Source organism: Manis pentadactyla, chromosome 10 (genome assembly GCF_030020395.1).
Source record: "Manis pentadactyla isolate mManPen7 chromosome 10, mManPen7.hap1, whole genome shotgun sequence".
Taxonomy (NCBI): Eukaryota; Metazoa; Chordata; class Mammalia; order Pholidota; family Manidae; genus Manis; species Manis pentadactyla.
In genome coordinates this window covers 61,700,093-61,716,120 of record NC_080028.1, presented here as the reverse complement: position 1 = coordinate 61,716,120, position 16,028 = coordinate 61,700,093, and the positions used below count along the sequence as shown (strand labels likewise).

The window sequence follows — 16,028 nt, the reverse complement described above, 5'->3', positions numbered from 1 at the left end:
GGAGCTGAGGCCAGAAAACAGCCAGGAAGAAACCCCTATAAAGGAATGCTATACCTTGTCCATTCTCCATTGCATGAGTTTCAGACTCTTCCTCTTCCCCTACCTCCTTTGGTGTCACCTTAGTACCCCAGGGGTTAAACACAAAGCTTCTGGAATCCAGCTGCATGGGTTTGGATCTCAACTTTTCCATTTATTAGTTTTGTAATTTTGAGTGGGTACCATAGGCCTGCCCATCCTGATCTGTAGCACTGTGTGAAATAAAGGGATTTGTTCCCTTAAGCCACCATGTTTTAGGGTGGTTTGTTATACAGCAATAAATAACCTAAACACTCCTTTAACAATGCCTTTGAATAGGCATTTATCCAGTTGTTTCCATTTGTTAGAGCCTCCTAAAAGTCTCCCTGCTTTATTTTAGCATGCCATGCCCTCTAATTTGTTTTCTATGTTGATGTCAGAGTGATCTTTACAACTATTTCTTCAATGATTAAAATGCCTCAAATCTTGGACGCCCCCCCCCACTCCACATCATTTAGATTAAAACAAAAACTCTATGAATCCTCCTACACTGTTGGTGGGACTGCAAATCGGTGCAACTGCTGTGGAAAGCAATATAAATCTTCCTCAAAAAACTAAAAAGAGAAATACCATTTGACCCAGGAATTCCACTTCTAGGAATTTACCCAAAGGAAACAAAATCCCTGATTCAAAAAGGTATGTGCACCCCCACCCATGTTTATTGCCACATTTTTTGCAAGAGCCAAGATATGGAAGCAACCTAAGTGTCCACCAATAGATGAATGGATAAAGACACAATGGAATATTATTCAGCCACAAAAAGAAACCCTGCCATTTTCAACAACATGGATGGACCTAGAGGGTATTATGCTCAGTGAAATAAGCCAGGCAGAGAAAGACAAATATTACAGAATTTCACTCATTTGTGGAATATAAAAACAAAACAAAACAGAAGGAACAAAATAGCATTAGTCAGTCTCACAGAGACTGAAAAAGGACTAGTGGTTACCAAGACGGAGGGGTATGGGGGGGAGACTATTGAACAGAAAAAGAAAAAAAGAATTTAAATAGTTTTTTTGTCCATTGTGTCTAATTAATTATAAAATTCTCTTATGAAATGATTACAAAAAAAGAAACTCCTTAGCAGTCTATGCCTACATCTCTCATTTCTCCCTTCTCTGTCCTCCCACCCTGCCTTTGCACTCTTTGCTCATCATACGGAACCCCTTGACACCGTCAAACATTAGGATCTTTATATAAACCTTTATATATGATCTTTATGTATATCTTAGATATGCCTCTGTACATGCTATTCCTTCTCTCTGAAACCACTATTTATCTTCTCTCATCTACAAAGACGCTCATCAAACACCTCAGGGATTACCTCCTCCAAGCTTTTCTTGAAAACCTCCATTCTCAGGCTTTAGATGCCCTTCTTTTAAAGTGGGCTTTATCACAACACTTACTTTAAGAATTGGAGTGACAATTTTTTCAGTTCTCCTAAGGTACATAGCTAGTATCATTCTAAGGTATCAAAGAGAAGTTAATTCATGATATACAATTTATGTCTTAGGGCTTAGTTCTCTGGGGGTGAGGAAGGGCATTGCCCCTATTAGGACTATTCTAAACTACAAATTCATTTGAGCACAAGGACTGCTACCTATTATCACTAGCTAAGGACTTAGTTCATGCTTGTTCACTAAAAAGAAGCACATGTGAATAGCTACTGTCTTCAAGGAACTCAAAGGAAAATTCACAAATAATCCAAAGGAACTTTTAATTTCCGGGAACACTCAAATTTTCCAAGATTCAGTCTCTGCCACATTTTAATGGATTTGAGTTCCATGGTGTCAAGCACACAGTAAGCCCCCAATCGTTTGTGGACTTGTCTATCCCCTTCATGGTTTAAACTGATCTCCATCTTTAGCTGTACCCAAGTAGGCTTGCAGTTATCACTCAGTGACTAAAAACAGGTTTGAAGTCCCAGAGCTGAGAACTACTAATTTGAATAACTGTACAGATAAAACTGTGAGTCTCTCAAATACAATTTCATTACACTTTGATGAAACATAATCCTTAAACCAATATATTATCACTTTGAAAATGGCAGTGATATGAAACTGAGAAATATAAACTCTTATTAAAGTTTCAAGAAATGTGTGAAATATAAATACAGCAAAACTTTAAATAGGTATCCAACCAAACTTTTATTGGGGTTTTATTGCAAACTGCTTTCAGCAATAAGGGGAAAGTAACCATAAGAACTCCAATCAGACTTTATTCAACAGAGCAGTTTTCATGAATGCTTAAAGGCAGTGTATAGTCAGCTCAGCTTCCAGTATCAACTTGAGTACCTCGATGAAGGAAATTTATGCCAGAATAACAACAGTAAGGCATTGCAAGATCTAAAATTATCTAAGATTAAACCATATTTTACATATAATTTTTAGGACAATATACTCTACAATAAATATTTTTAGAGTGTGTTGCTTAGCCCTTGTTGAACTAAATTCAATTATTAGCTTATTCTTTAAGTACTCCAGTTAATAAAGGTTTGATTGTACTTTAAGAATTCTGACTTTCCCAAAGATAAAAAATTAGTTCTTATTTGTTGACAAAAATCAAGCTTTAAAGCACATTCACACTTGTCCTTAAAAGCATGTTTACATCATATAGGAGATAACTTCTCATGCTTGGAGACATGGTTTGTATGGCAAAAAGTCATATGCAAAGAACAAGTAGAGGGCAATCCTCCCATCTCCACGTCCTCCAAAAAGCCACACTAGGCCTCAGTGTGAAAGTTACACTTTATTGCCATGCTACAAAATGTATGAAGTTGGCACTGATAGGGAGAAATAGAGAACAAAGGGTAGGAAGGGACAGAGGGCAAAAAATGTTACATATACAAGGTTTTAATCAACAGTGGTAAATTTTGCCAATATAAAAAATGCAAACCGAAATTTAAAATGCTGATACGAAACAGCATTAAAATACAATTTATGCATAGTACAGTATCACTTACATCTTTTATTAGAGAAATATGGAATGTTTATAAAAGAAATTAACTGTAGGGGATAAAATTCATTATTTCATATACAATTTGGCAATGGTAGTCCCACTGTTACTTTTTTATAAAAGAAAAAATTAAAAATCTAATAAGCTACCTTTATACAAAGTTGCTATATTTATGCCTTTATGTAGGAAAAACATTTATAATGCAAATTAGGACATACAATAATCTTACAATATTATACAATGCAATGAAAATAAAAGCATAACACAAAATTTGTCCTTTATAAAATGTGTATTTTGCATTTACTAATGCAAATGTGGCACACCGGTGACTACTGTACTATTAATACCAGTCCATTTCCATGCTATTATTGTCCAATTGTCACAGAATTGCAATTACAATGATGCTACAAAAGAACGTTATACCCCTCAGAAAAACGAGGAAGTAGGGATGGGAAGAGGGATGTAAAGAACAGGAAGGACAGGATGCTGGTTTGGGCAGAGCATATTGTGGTATGTTGTAAAATATTTGTTAATTTTTCAAGTCATAACATTTTCTACACATTCTGTAAATTCGTACCAATGCCTTTATTCAAATTTGGCAAACATCAGGGAAAAGGTAATTAGTACCATATACCTCACATATTAGAAATATGAATGAGATGCCAATACATCAGCTCTGAATGTTGTCTCTGATGGTATGTCTATTTCAAGGAGATACACACCCTCAAACACATGTGCATATATATATTTACACACACACACTACACATTGCACAAAACACTTGGGCATTATAGGTTAGGAACAGTACAGGGGGAAGTACTTTTTAGCTTGTTAAAACCTTTACTTTGAGGCAAAAATATGGTGGCACATTATTGGGAAATTATGAAAACATAAGGCCCCTGTCCCATTTTTAATAGAACATTACTGAGGTACATTTTTATATGTTGTGCCACAGATTTTTGCGGGGGAGGGGTGGGAGGAGGGAGGGGAAGGGGAGTGATAAACAAACACTAGCTCGACTTAGAACACTGAGCTGTAAAGTCAACATTAATATCTATAAAAACAAAGATTGCTTGGCAAATTTTGTTAAGTCCCAAATGTGATCTATTCTGGATATACTGGGAAGTGAAAAGCTTTTTGCTTAGTCTTTAAGAGTAAAGTGCATATCTCATCACTCCACAGCAGCAGTAAATAAAAGGAACTATTTGCCAATCTTCCTGGAGGGAGGGAAGGCACCTTTCATTTTTAAAGGAAAAACTGGGAAATAAAACACACTAAGAAAAAACACAGGTAATACCCATATCAGTTTCCAACCCCAGTCTGGGATAAAAGCTATTATGATCTATGTGGATAAAAGAGGATTCTATTTGGGGGGAAAAAAACCTATGAACAATGATATTTCCAATACCAAAAAGTGGTATCACATGGTCTATCAACAGAACAGTGTATCTAAAATTAGGTCTGTCTCAGAAAATCTGAAACATATGGTCACAATTATATTCCAATAAAATACCTCATTCTAAATTATACCTAGCGATAGGTACATTCTTCTGGGACAGAGCTTAATGCCCATTACTAGGCTACTGGAAAGGACAAGTAGTGTTCTACATTTTTATTAAACAGGAACACAGGTATTTTCCAGAGACATCTAGAAATTAACACCAGTTGTATACATCTTCCTAATACAGCCCCTAAAATCAAATTCTTAGCAGACAAATTGGTCCCATTTTCATTTTTAAAGCACACAGTATTAAAAGCATAAACTGCAATGATTATATTGGGGTTACCTAAAAAAACATAAAAACTAATCAGAATCTGAAAGGAAAAATGAAAAGGATGAGGGGGAAAAAAAAGAAAAGAGAGCTTCTAACCTCCAAAATGAATGAATAGATCAGCGCTTTCATTATTTGGAGGTTAATGTTCTGTCTTGACTGCTTGTTTTGGAGAAAACCATGTGTACTGGTTCCATCATAATTCTTCCACATTACAATATCATCACAGAAATTTGGCACAATTAGCAATCTACTCAGAACAAAGCATAAATGGAATACATTAAAAATGGAAACTGCACACCTATACCACTGCTCTCTTTTTAGAGAACAGAGAACACTTTAGTAAGCACCAAGTTCACAGAAAAAATAGAAAGAAATTCTGCTATGCACATAAACCAATGGCACTGAAAATGACAAAGACACCTTTAATAATTTATTTTTCTTATAATGGTCCCACTCTACATTCTGCTAATTCACTCACTGCCCTATAACTAGGTTATTTATTGAACAGGTTGGAGATACATGATTTCATGCTAAATTAACCTTAAATACGTCTGGTAGATCCAGATCATAATCTCAAACTTCCTCATACTTAGAGAAAACAGTAAAGTATTTTGAAAGGTTACCTAACCTTCTTTCTACTCTATCTTCTCATCTTCTCTAGTGTTTGGAAAACTGGAACATTTCCAAGAGTTAGACATCATGGACAAGCATCAGTTTATATTAACTTCAATTCATTTTAAATCCTAAATTATGACACAATCTCATTGCTACAAAACATCCACTGTACCTGCTATGCTGGCAAACAATCTTAACATTCTTAACATTGAAATCAAGGGATGACCGAAGATCCAGCTGTAAGTTAAAGGACAGCAGAGCTGAGGAGCACTACAGTGGGCAAAGTACAATTGCAGCTGTGCGACTAAGGGGATCACTGCTAAAGTGCTGGGGAGAGAGTGCCCACGGAGAAAACACAGTACCTTACGGAACTTTGCATGTTAAAGGAGCTTCCTTTTTTTTCTCAGCTGCTAAAGAGATCACCTATGGACACAAGTGAAACTTAAAATTGAGAGAATGCTTTTTATCAACTTGAAAAGTAAACAGCATATAAATAAATACTGGACAAGGGCAACCCTGCTACAGAATAACAGTAAGTTCCAAATGAACCTTCCATACCAAAATTCAACAAAAATGCAAACTAAACAACAATGAACACAGTCTAATTTCCAAACTATATACAAACTTGAACATTTTACATTGAGAAAGACATTAAGCCACAAAATAAGACATCCCAAACACCAAAGGAAAAAAACTGAAGGTAAATGGCAACCTAATGGCACAAATGCCTCCAGAAAAACATGTTACTGTTAATAATCTATAGGAGAGAAACTTTCAAGAGATTATCATTCAGATTTTCAAATGTTTCTGGGTAAAGTGACCTGAAACTGATTATTGAGCCTATTATCACTCTAATTAGGTATCTGGGCCATGCCCTTCATCACAAGACGAGCACACAGAAACTCTTGCATCCTTCCTGCCTTTCAGCACACCAACAGCAAAGCATATTCACGGCCCTCTGGCTCTTCTAGTAACGCTGGAGGCAAAGGGACTGACTGGTATGTAAGGAGGTGTGATACTGCTATTTCCTTTACACATGTTTTGGCTCAAGTCAAAAAGCCTATGATTAATGAAATAAAGGATTTCTCATTTGTTTCATGCTGGAGGCCACATACTGTCAATAGTGAATCTACGAATATTACTTTCAAAGCCTAGAGTTATCTGCTAGCAATGTACATTATCAAGAGGCTTTATGAAATGTCTTAAATGCCAACAATGACTTAGACATGAATGATATGCAAAAGTCCAGAATATTGGTAAAAGTCACCAGCATGTCACTCTCCTCACCTTTAGTTCTGAATAGGCACCGTGAACCCAGGAGCCCTGCTGCACAGTAATGAGTAGTGTATAATGAAATTAGTGTTCTTTAATGAGTACCTGCTCTACATTAATTCCCTTTAGTTAAAGAAGCACATGAAATTCTCAGAAAAAACTTTATCAGTCTATAAAAGGAGTTAGTGTTTAGAAACAAAAATGAAGTACTTGCATCTTCATTTTTAAAACTTCACAAAGGTGCAAACAATGGAATGCTTTCCAGGCTCACATGGGCAGATCAGTACTATTATGTCTGGTTTTCCTTGACGTACCATCATCTCGTGGCAGTGCTTTCTGCAGATTTGACATAGCAGCAGTCCTCTCGATGTCTATCACAGCGTACAGCTCTGTGCGCCTGGTAGGGGTTTGCGGAAGGGGCGTGGTTGGCGTTTTTGGAGTCTGCGGGTTGTCAGAGTCACTGCCGCCTTCCAAGTCAACCTGTATGTAATTGAGCTGCCTGTGTTCTAAACTTGGGCGTCTGATATCAAAGTTAAACACTGTGGGTGTACAGTCCTGACGCCTTGAGTATTCCACCTTGTGAGCACTTGCTGGCACGGTTACGTTCTCTGTATTCACATAGTTATGCATTGGATCTAGGTTATTATGGTAGCCATTTAGAGATGGAGTCTTTGGTCCTAAACTGTCGTCTTCATCCCTGCTTAGCTTGCGGGCTTCCCAGACAGGAGGCAAAGATGGTAAATTTTCATAGTTTAATAATGCAGTTCTTCTCTGAGCTGAGTTGTTGATATTCTGGGTATCTGAGGTACTGGTGGATGTCAGACGACCTCTCCTGACCCCTGAGGCACTAGGAATAGATAACCCATTTATATTTTCATATACCAGTTTGTTAACAGAGGGTGCATCTCTTCGTTCATCACTGTCATATCCAGTGTCCCATTCTGTGTTATTTGCACCACTTCCACTGACTTGATCTCTTCCAAGTTGCTCCATTTTCTCTTTTTCCATTAATTGCTTTTGAACAGGGGTTGGTCCTAAAACAAATTTGACTCCTTCGGGTTCAAGAAGAATCTGAGGGTCCCTGTCATCAACACCACTTGGTTCTTCTTTTGGTGTGTTGTTTTCAGCATTAGAAATCCTCACCTCCAATGGAACGTGCACACTTGTGTGGTTTTTCCGCTCTTCTTGCACACCAGTAGTGTTGACATAAGTATGTACCTAAAACAAAACAGGAAAGTGAATCAGTAACTTGCTTTAAAAAGAAAGAAAGTCTGACCATATCAGTTAATTCTATTGATTAACTATCAATATACTACTATGTAAGTTTTGTACCTGTTTTCTAACTAATAAAAAGATGGTGGGAGAAGGAATGTAAAAATATCTTCCTAACTTGATAAAAGAATAACCACTCTAAAATAACACAAAACATACTTGATGGTAAAACATGAGATGCATTTCATAAAAAAAAAAGAAAAAAAATAGGGATTACCATTATGATGTTGTTCTGGAAATTCCCACTAATATATTAAAATGTGATTGAGAAATACGAAACAGCAAGTATTAAAAAGGAAAAGCGAAATTTATCATTATTTACAGATGATCTGACTATACAGATATAAACTCTAGTAGATTAAATAGTTCTGTAAAATGCACAGATATAAAATAAATATTTATCTACCAAGAAATTATCACTACTTAGAAAAGCTCAATAGTATCTTGGGGAAACAATATAAAAACACTTAGAATACATCAAATTTGAAAAACTTAAAAATAAATGCAACACTCAGGGAAACATAATTATAGAAAATAATATAAGAACTCATTTTCTATGTAAAGAACACAAAGAAATGGATTTTAAAACAGTAAAAATTCCTTAGTGATAAATAACCATGTGGTTCACAGAAGATAAGTATAACTAATTAATGCATAGACAATGTCCAACCAGGTATTTCATAGCTCAAATGAAAAACAGAATAGTCTACTAATAGAGGACTATTAAATAGTTCTATAAAAATAACAATAAAATCTGCCTTCCTGCTAGTGGTCCACTAATAAAAAAAAGCAGCAATACTTACAAATCCATTGGAGGTTATTATAATGGGAACTGGCCATTAGTTACATCTGTCTTTATCTAAAGAACCACCTCTCCCATGAAACCGCAAATTACTATAATGCTAAGTTCCCCTCAATACCTGTACATATTTGGGCATATGTCAGCAAATACATGCCATTTCCTCTGATCTTCACTACAAAAGTCATATAAAACAGTGAAAGTTAAACTTCAAAGTATCTAAAATCTTCACATATTAGCACAGTAATGCTTTTTAACTCCACACAATCTGTTATCCTGTTAGACAGGCTTACTTGTTCCTCAGCCACAAGCAAAGGATGTGTAGATTCTTCACCTACTGAAGGCAGGCGTGCACTTCCCACAGAAGGATGTCGGCTTGAAGGATGGGACGAAGCATCTCCAAATGAGGGATATCGGGGATATCCATTAGGTAAGTTCTGAGCAGCAAACCCTGGAGCTGAGTTTTTGTTTTTTTGGTTTAAGAAGGAAAGCAGGATATATGGGTAGGGCAGAGAGAATAAAATGAATGAGAATCCAGTCTGCACTAAGGACTAAGGAAGATGTTTCTGGCAAGACACAGCAGAAGCCAGATCACAAACAGTGTCCCCTCCACTCTAATTTCCCATTCAGATAATGGAAAGTTTTCAATAATATGAACATTTAATTCCCACATATTTAAAGTTTTTAAAATGTTTATAATTATAGGTAACAGTTTTTTAAAAATGACAATAATACTTGTTATGTTAGCCAATGGTGATTTTTAACATGTTATAGGTTAAATTTCCATGATCTATAGTTTATAATGTCTGTTACTCAAAATACCACAGGGAAAATGGGTACTTACTTGTAGGTGTTCGAGGTGTTCTGGGGACTTCCATTTCTGTCTGGTGATTATTCCTTTCTACAACTGGCTCTTCCACCACATTTATACTATTATTTTGCATAATCTCTTGCAACATGTTAAATAATTCTTCTGCACGGGCACACTTAAAGGCAAAGATTCCTACAAATATAAACCAGAAGGGGAAAATGGTTACCACATCTTTAAAAAAGATACAGGAAGACGTGTTGAACAAAATTGTAAAGAAAGCATTCTATGCACAAATAGCAAAGACCTTTTAAATAAATGTCTGAAAAATTAACATTATTCCGTTTCAAAACATAAACCCCAAACAAGGCAGACAGAACAAGATCTGCACATCTAGGTTAGTCTGCTTCTTAACAGCAGGGGGAGCCCAACTCACCATTACTCAGGTGATCCTTTACCATTTAACAGGTCCTTGCTCTGTGGCTTAGGATGTTATCTTATTTAATGATTACAATAATTCTGTTAAGTACAGACTACCATGCCCCTTTGACAGGGAAAAAATTGGATGTTCCACAAAGTCATGTAATTCGCTGAAGGCCTTTCAAGTAGCAGAGAGCAAAAAAGTATGTTCTATTTGATCTGTAAGTTAGATAGTTCCCCCAACAAGTTATAAGAGTAAAAGACACATACAGGCAATTTACTGGGACTAATCATGTACTCAAAATCTTAGTTAATATGAGGCAAAATTCTGGACATAGAAAATGTGTTTAATAAATGCTGGATAAATGAATACATAGTTTACCATAGCTCTTTTCTTAAGCTATTTACTTGGGGGATGCTTTTCAATTGGGAGAAAAGTAAAATATTAATTTAAATATTGTATGTAGAATAACTGAAAGAACAGTATTTCAAGTGTGATAATGTGTGGAGGAAAAAAAAAAATTAAAGGTTCTACCTACCTTGTCCAGTTTGACACCTTCGACCACTTTCAAAAGAAAAGAGATTAGAATCATAGCCATAGCGTCGCAGACAGAGGTAGTGCCATTTTACGGAGTCACATTTGCGAGTGTATAAAATCAATTCTGTGTCTGTAAGTTCCATTATTCCAGAACCTAACTCATTCCCATCATCATCCACATTAATAACCTAAAAAAGAAATTTTAATTAACACTAACCCAATGTTTCCACTTGACAGTTAGACACCTATTTCCCCAATTTGTAAGGAAATGCACAGTTGCTGAATGGTTCACTTATTCACTTCTTTGTAGGTTCATTCATCAACCAATGTGTGTGTAGGGCATGGATTATGTAGCAGTATGATACCCTGTTCACAATGACAAGAAACTCACATTCCCTTTGGGGAAATAAGATAAACAAACACAAATCCAACACCACAAAACTGTGTATGATTGACAAATGAGTAAGACAGAGGCTGCAAAAGGCAGAAACTGTGGCCTAGGGTTGGTGAAGGCTTCACACAAGAAGAGGGACCTCAGCTGGGCCTTGGGGATAATTAAATTCAGGTAAGAAATGAAGTAAGGAGGGTAAGGAGTTGTGGGATGTCCTGAAGATGCAGAACTACAGCAGAGACAACAAGATATGTTTTAAAGAGACCAAGACAAGACTGGCCCAGAGTTCATCTAAGGAAAAGCCTTGCATTGCAGATTTCAGAAAAAGGCCAGAGATTCTGAAGAACAGATAACACTTAGGGAGAATTTTCTATCACACTGGGACTGGGCAAAGCACTCTACATGTGTTTTTCTCACTTAATCCCTATAATAATCCTAAACTGCATGCAATACTATTTTCTTCATACAAAAACTGAACAAAGACTTAGTGATAACGTTACCTGCCTGAGGTCACAGAGTATAAAACAACAAGGCTGGAACTTACACCTAGAGGCTATGATTTATAAGACACTGAGATCAGACAACTACAGACACTAATTGGCCATGGGTGGGTAAGGAATGGAGCATTTACCCTCCAGGTAACAAACCACCAATGAAGTCTTAGACTGACAAACGAAGATTAGTTTGATGTCAACTACTAATGGATCATAGAACTGACTCAAGGTACAGTCCAGTTAAGAGATTATCCAGGCAAGGATTAAAAATGGCGGTGTGAGTGGTGAGACATAGGCTTCCTCCTAAAACCGCATATAATATGAAAATATAATGAATATGACTAATCCAAAAAGAGCAACAGGAAAGAGGGATGCACAAAACAGCAGACACCTGGAGAAAAGAATAAACCTCATGGAACAGAGTAACATATCAAAGTTGTGGCCCAGCTGGACCCAAGCCCTTCCCCCAGCCCAGTTCACGGGCAGGAGGAAGAGAAACGGAGTGGGGAGGGAGTGGAAGCGAAGGACTGCTGAATACCTAAATCCAGAGATCTCCTCTGGGAGAACAAACCTACAATTCATGGTGCTTTCATGGTACTCTCATGATTAGGGGGTTGGAAAGCTAAGACAGGCAGAATACCTGGAGAGACTGAGATTCCAGTCACTTGTGGAAAGCAGGGATCCATATTCAGCTGCTCTGGGACAAAAGAAAGGCAGGCACCCTGACAGACTTCCTAACAGCAAGAGGGCTGCTAAAGGGGCATGGATTTCACAGAACTACTGCTCAGAAGAAAGGACAGGTAGACAAAATTGTCTGGGTGCACTCTGCCCAGCAGGTTGGGAGCTTTCTCAATCTTCAGGCGCTCCAGCTCCCTGGCTGGCTACAGAGCTTGAAGGAACCCCTGTGTGATACGCAGCCTACTGAGCCTTTCTCCCGGCCAGCCTCACCTGGCTTGCAAACGAGCAAACCCTACCCTGGTGATAGCCAAGCCAGAGGGAAGCCCCGTCTACAACAACTACAAATGCAAAACATAGAGGCTTCTACCTGTGTGCTTGGCCCACTGGTTCTAGCAGTGGAGGCAGGCATAACAGCCGGGAAGCAGGAAACAGCTCTTTCCTCCCTCCAGGCACAAATAGCACTCCTCTGCAACCCCCAACATTGCTTCAGGTACTGAACAGCTCCAGAGAGTAGAGCTTCTCAGCACTAGAGGGCGCCATATACAAATATGAAACAAAGAAACCTGGGTTAAAGTAAAATTATGAATACAACACCTGAGAAAGATTCAGATAGAATTGATCTCATGAATCTTCCTGAAGGGGATTTCAAAATAAAAATCATTAATATGCTCATGGAAGTACAGAAAAATATTCAAAAACTCAGGAATGAATTCTGGTCAGAAATCTAATCATTGAAGAGGAAAATGAAGGGTATTAAAAGCAGATTAGATACAGTGGAGGAGACAATAAATTAAATAGAAATTGGAGAAGAGGAATACAAAGAAGCTGAGGCACAGAGAGAAAAAAGGATCTCTAAGAATGAAAGAATATTGAGAGAACTGTGTGACCAATCCAAACGGGATGGTATTCGCATTATAGGGGTACCAGAAGAAGAAGAGAGAGAAAAAGGGATAGAAAGTGTCTTTGTGGAGGTAACTGCTGTAAACTTCCCCAATATGGGGAAAGAGATAAGTCTCCCGGCCATGGAGGTGCACAGATCTCCCAACACAAGGGATCCAAAGAAGACAACACCAAGACATATAGTAGTTAAAATTGCAAAGATCAAGGATAAGAATAGACTATTAAAAGAAGCCTGAGAAAGAAATGAGATCACATACAAAGGAAAGCCCATCAGGTTATCATCAGACTTCTCAGCAGAAACCTTACAGGCCAGAAGGGAGTGGCATGATGTATCTAATGCAATGAAGCCGAAGGGCCTTGAAACAAGATTACATTATCTAGCAAGATTATCATTTAAATTTGAAGGAGGGATTAAACAATTTGCAGACAAGCAAAAGCTGAGAGAATTTACCTCCCATGAAATGTCTCTACAGTGTATTTTGGAGGGACTGCTATAGATGGAAGTGTTCCTAAGGTTTACTAGCTGTCACAAAAGGTAATAAAACCACAGTAAAGAAAGTAAAACAGTTAATTACTAAGCAAACGCATAATTAAGCCAACTACCCCGAAGTCAATCAAGAGATAGAAAAGAGTACAGAACATGATACCTAATACATAAAGAATGCAGAAGGAAGAAAAAGTAGGAGAAAAAAACCTATAAATGGTCTTTGTAATAGCATACTAAGTGAGTTAAGTTAGAATCTTAGATAGTAAGGAAGTTAACCTTGAACCTTTGGTAACCACTAAACTAAACCCTGCAATGGCAGTAATTACATACCTATAGATAATCACCCTAAATGTAAATGAACTGAATGCACGAATTAAAATACATAGACTCACTGAATGGATAAAAAAACAAGACCCACCTATATGCTGCCTACGAAAGACTCACTTTAAACCCAAATTATACACAGAATAAAAGTGAAGGGATGGAAAAAGATATTTCATACAACTAATAGGGAGAAAAAAGCAGGAGTTGCAGCACTTGTATGAGACAAAATACACTTCAAACAAAGAAAGTCACAAGAGACAAAGAAGGACATTATGTAATGATGAAAGGGTCAATCCAACAAGAAGATATAACCATTATAAATACATATGAGCCCAACACAGGAGCACCTACGTATGTGAAACAAATACTAACAGAATGAAGAGGAAACAGAATGTAATGCATTCATTCCAGGAGACTTCAAAACTCCACTCACTCTGAAGGACAGAACCACCAGACAGAAAATAAGTAAGGAGACAGAGGCACTCAACAACACATTAGAAAAGATGGACCTAACAGATATCTACAGAATTCTACACCCAAAAGCAGCACAATACACATTCTTCTCAAGCGCACATGGAATGTTTTCAAGAATAAATCATATACTAGGTCACAAAGAGAGCCTCAGTGAATTCAAAAAGACTGAAATTGTACCAACCAGTTTCTCAAACCACAAAGGTATGAAACTAGAAATAAATTATGCAAAGAAAATGAAAAAGCCCACAAACACATGGAGGCTTCACAACATGCTCCTAAATAATGAATGGATCAATGAACTAATAAAAACAGAGATCAAGCAATATATGGAGACAAATGACAACAATAATTCAACACTGCAAAATCTGTTGGACGGAGCGAAGGTCGTGCTGAGAGGAAAGTATATTGCAATACAGACCTACCTCAGGAAAGAAGAACAACCCCATATGAACACTCTAAACTCACAATTAATGAAACTACAAAAAGAAGAACAAATGAGGGCAAAAGTCAGTAGAAGAAGGGACATAATAAAGATTAGAGCAGAAATAAATAAAATTGAGAAGAATAAAACAATAGAAAAAAATCAGTGAAAGCAAGAGCTGGTTCTTCAAGAAAATAAACAAAATAGATAAACCACTAGCCAGAATTATCAAGAAAAAGAGTGTCTGCACACATAAACAGAATCAGAAATGAGAACAGAAAAATCACTACGGACACCACAGAAATACAAAGAAATACCATGAAAAATTATATGCCAACAAACTGGATAACCTAGAAGAAATGGACAACTTTCTAGAAAAATATAACCTTCCAAGGCTGACTTAGAAAGAAACAGAAAATCTGACAAGATCAATTACCAGCAATGAAATTGAATTGGTAATCAAAAAACTACCTAAGAAAAATACTCTTGGCAGATGGCTTCACCGATGAATTTTATCAAACATTTAGTGATGACCTAATACCCATCTCCTTCAAGTACTCCAAAGAGAAGAAGAGGGAATACTTACAAACTCATTCTATGAGGCCAGCATCACTCTAATACCAAAACCAGGCAAAGACACCACAAAAAAAGAAAATTTTAGACCAATATCCCTGATGAACTTAGAGGCAAAAATACTCAACAAAATATAAGCAAACCAAATTGAAAAATACATCAAAAAGATCATCCATCATGATTAAGTAGGATTTATTCCAGGGATGCAAGTATGGTACAACATTCGAAAATCCATCAACATCATACACCACATAAACGAAAAGGAGGATGAAAACCACATGATCATCTCCACAGATGCTGAAAATGCATTTGATAAAATTCAACATCCATTCATGATAAAAACTCTCAACAAAATGGATATACAGGGCAAGTACCTCAACATAATAAAGGCCATAATTGACAAACCCACAGCCAACATCGTATTTTATGGTGAGAAGCTGAAAGCTTATCACCTAAGATCCGGAACAACACAAGTATGCCCACTCTTCCCACTTCTATTCAACATAGTACTGGAGGTCCTAGCCATGGCAATCAGACAACACAAAGAAGTAAAAGGCATCCAGATTGGTAAGGAAGAAGTTAAACTGTCCCTGTTTGCAGATGACATGATATTGTACAGAAAATACCCTTAAGAATCCACTCTAAAACTACTACATTTTATACCTGAATTCAGCAAAGTTGCAGGATACAAAATTAATTTGCAGAAATCTGTGGAATTCCATTACACTAACAATGAACTAGCAGAGAGAAAAATCAG

The 16,028-nt window shown here is 37.0% G+C and overlaps 1 protein-coding gene across 5 annotated transcripts in view; it reads right to left on the bottom strand.

Annotated features, from left to right (window-relative positions):
• Positions 1-2,197: 2,197 nt before the first annotated feature.
• Positions 2,198-16,028, bottom strand: part of FRS2 (fibroblast growth factor receptor substrate 2) — a 162,260-nt gene continuing 148,429 nt past the window's right edge. For all 5 annotated transcript variants that reach the window (XM_036920951.2, XM_057486858.1, XM_057486860.1 and 2 more), the window contains 4 exons: positions 10,531-10,717; positions 9,608-9,766; positions 9,057-9,220; positions 2,198-7,910 (listed from right to left, as the gene is read on the bottom strand). In XM_036920951.2, the coding sequence (XP_036776846.1) occupies positions 6,960-7,910; positions 9,057-9,220; positions 9,608-9,766; positions 10,531-10,717 (1,461 nt within the window). In that variant the 3' untranslated portion in view covers positions 2,198-6,959. The remainder of the gene's footprint in view (positions 7,911-9,056; positions 9,221-9,607; positions 9,767-10,530; positions 10,718-16,028) is intronic.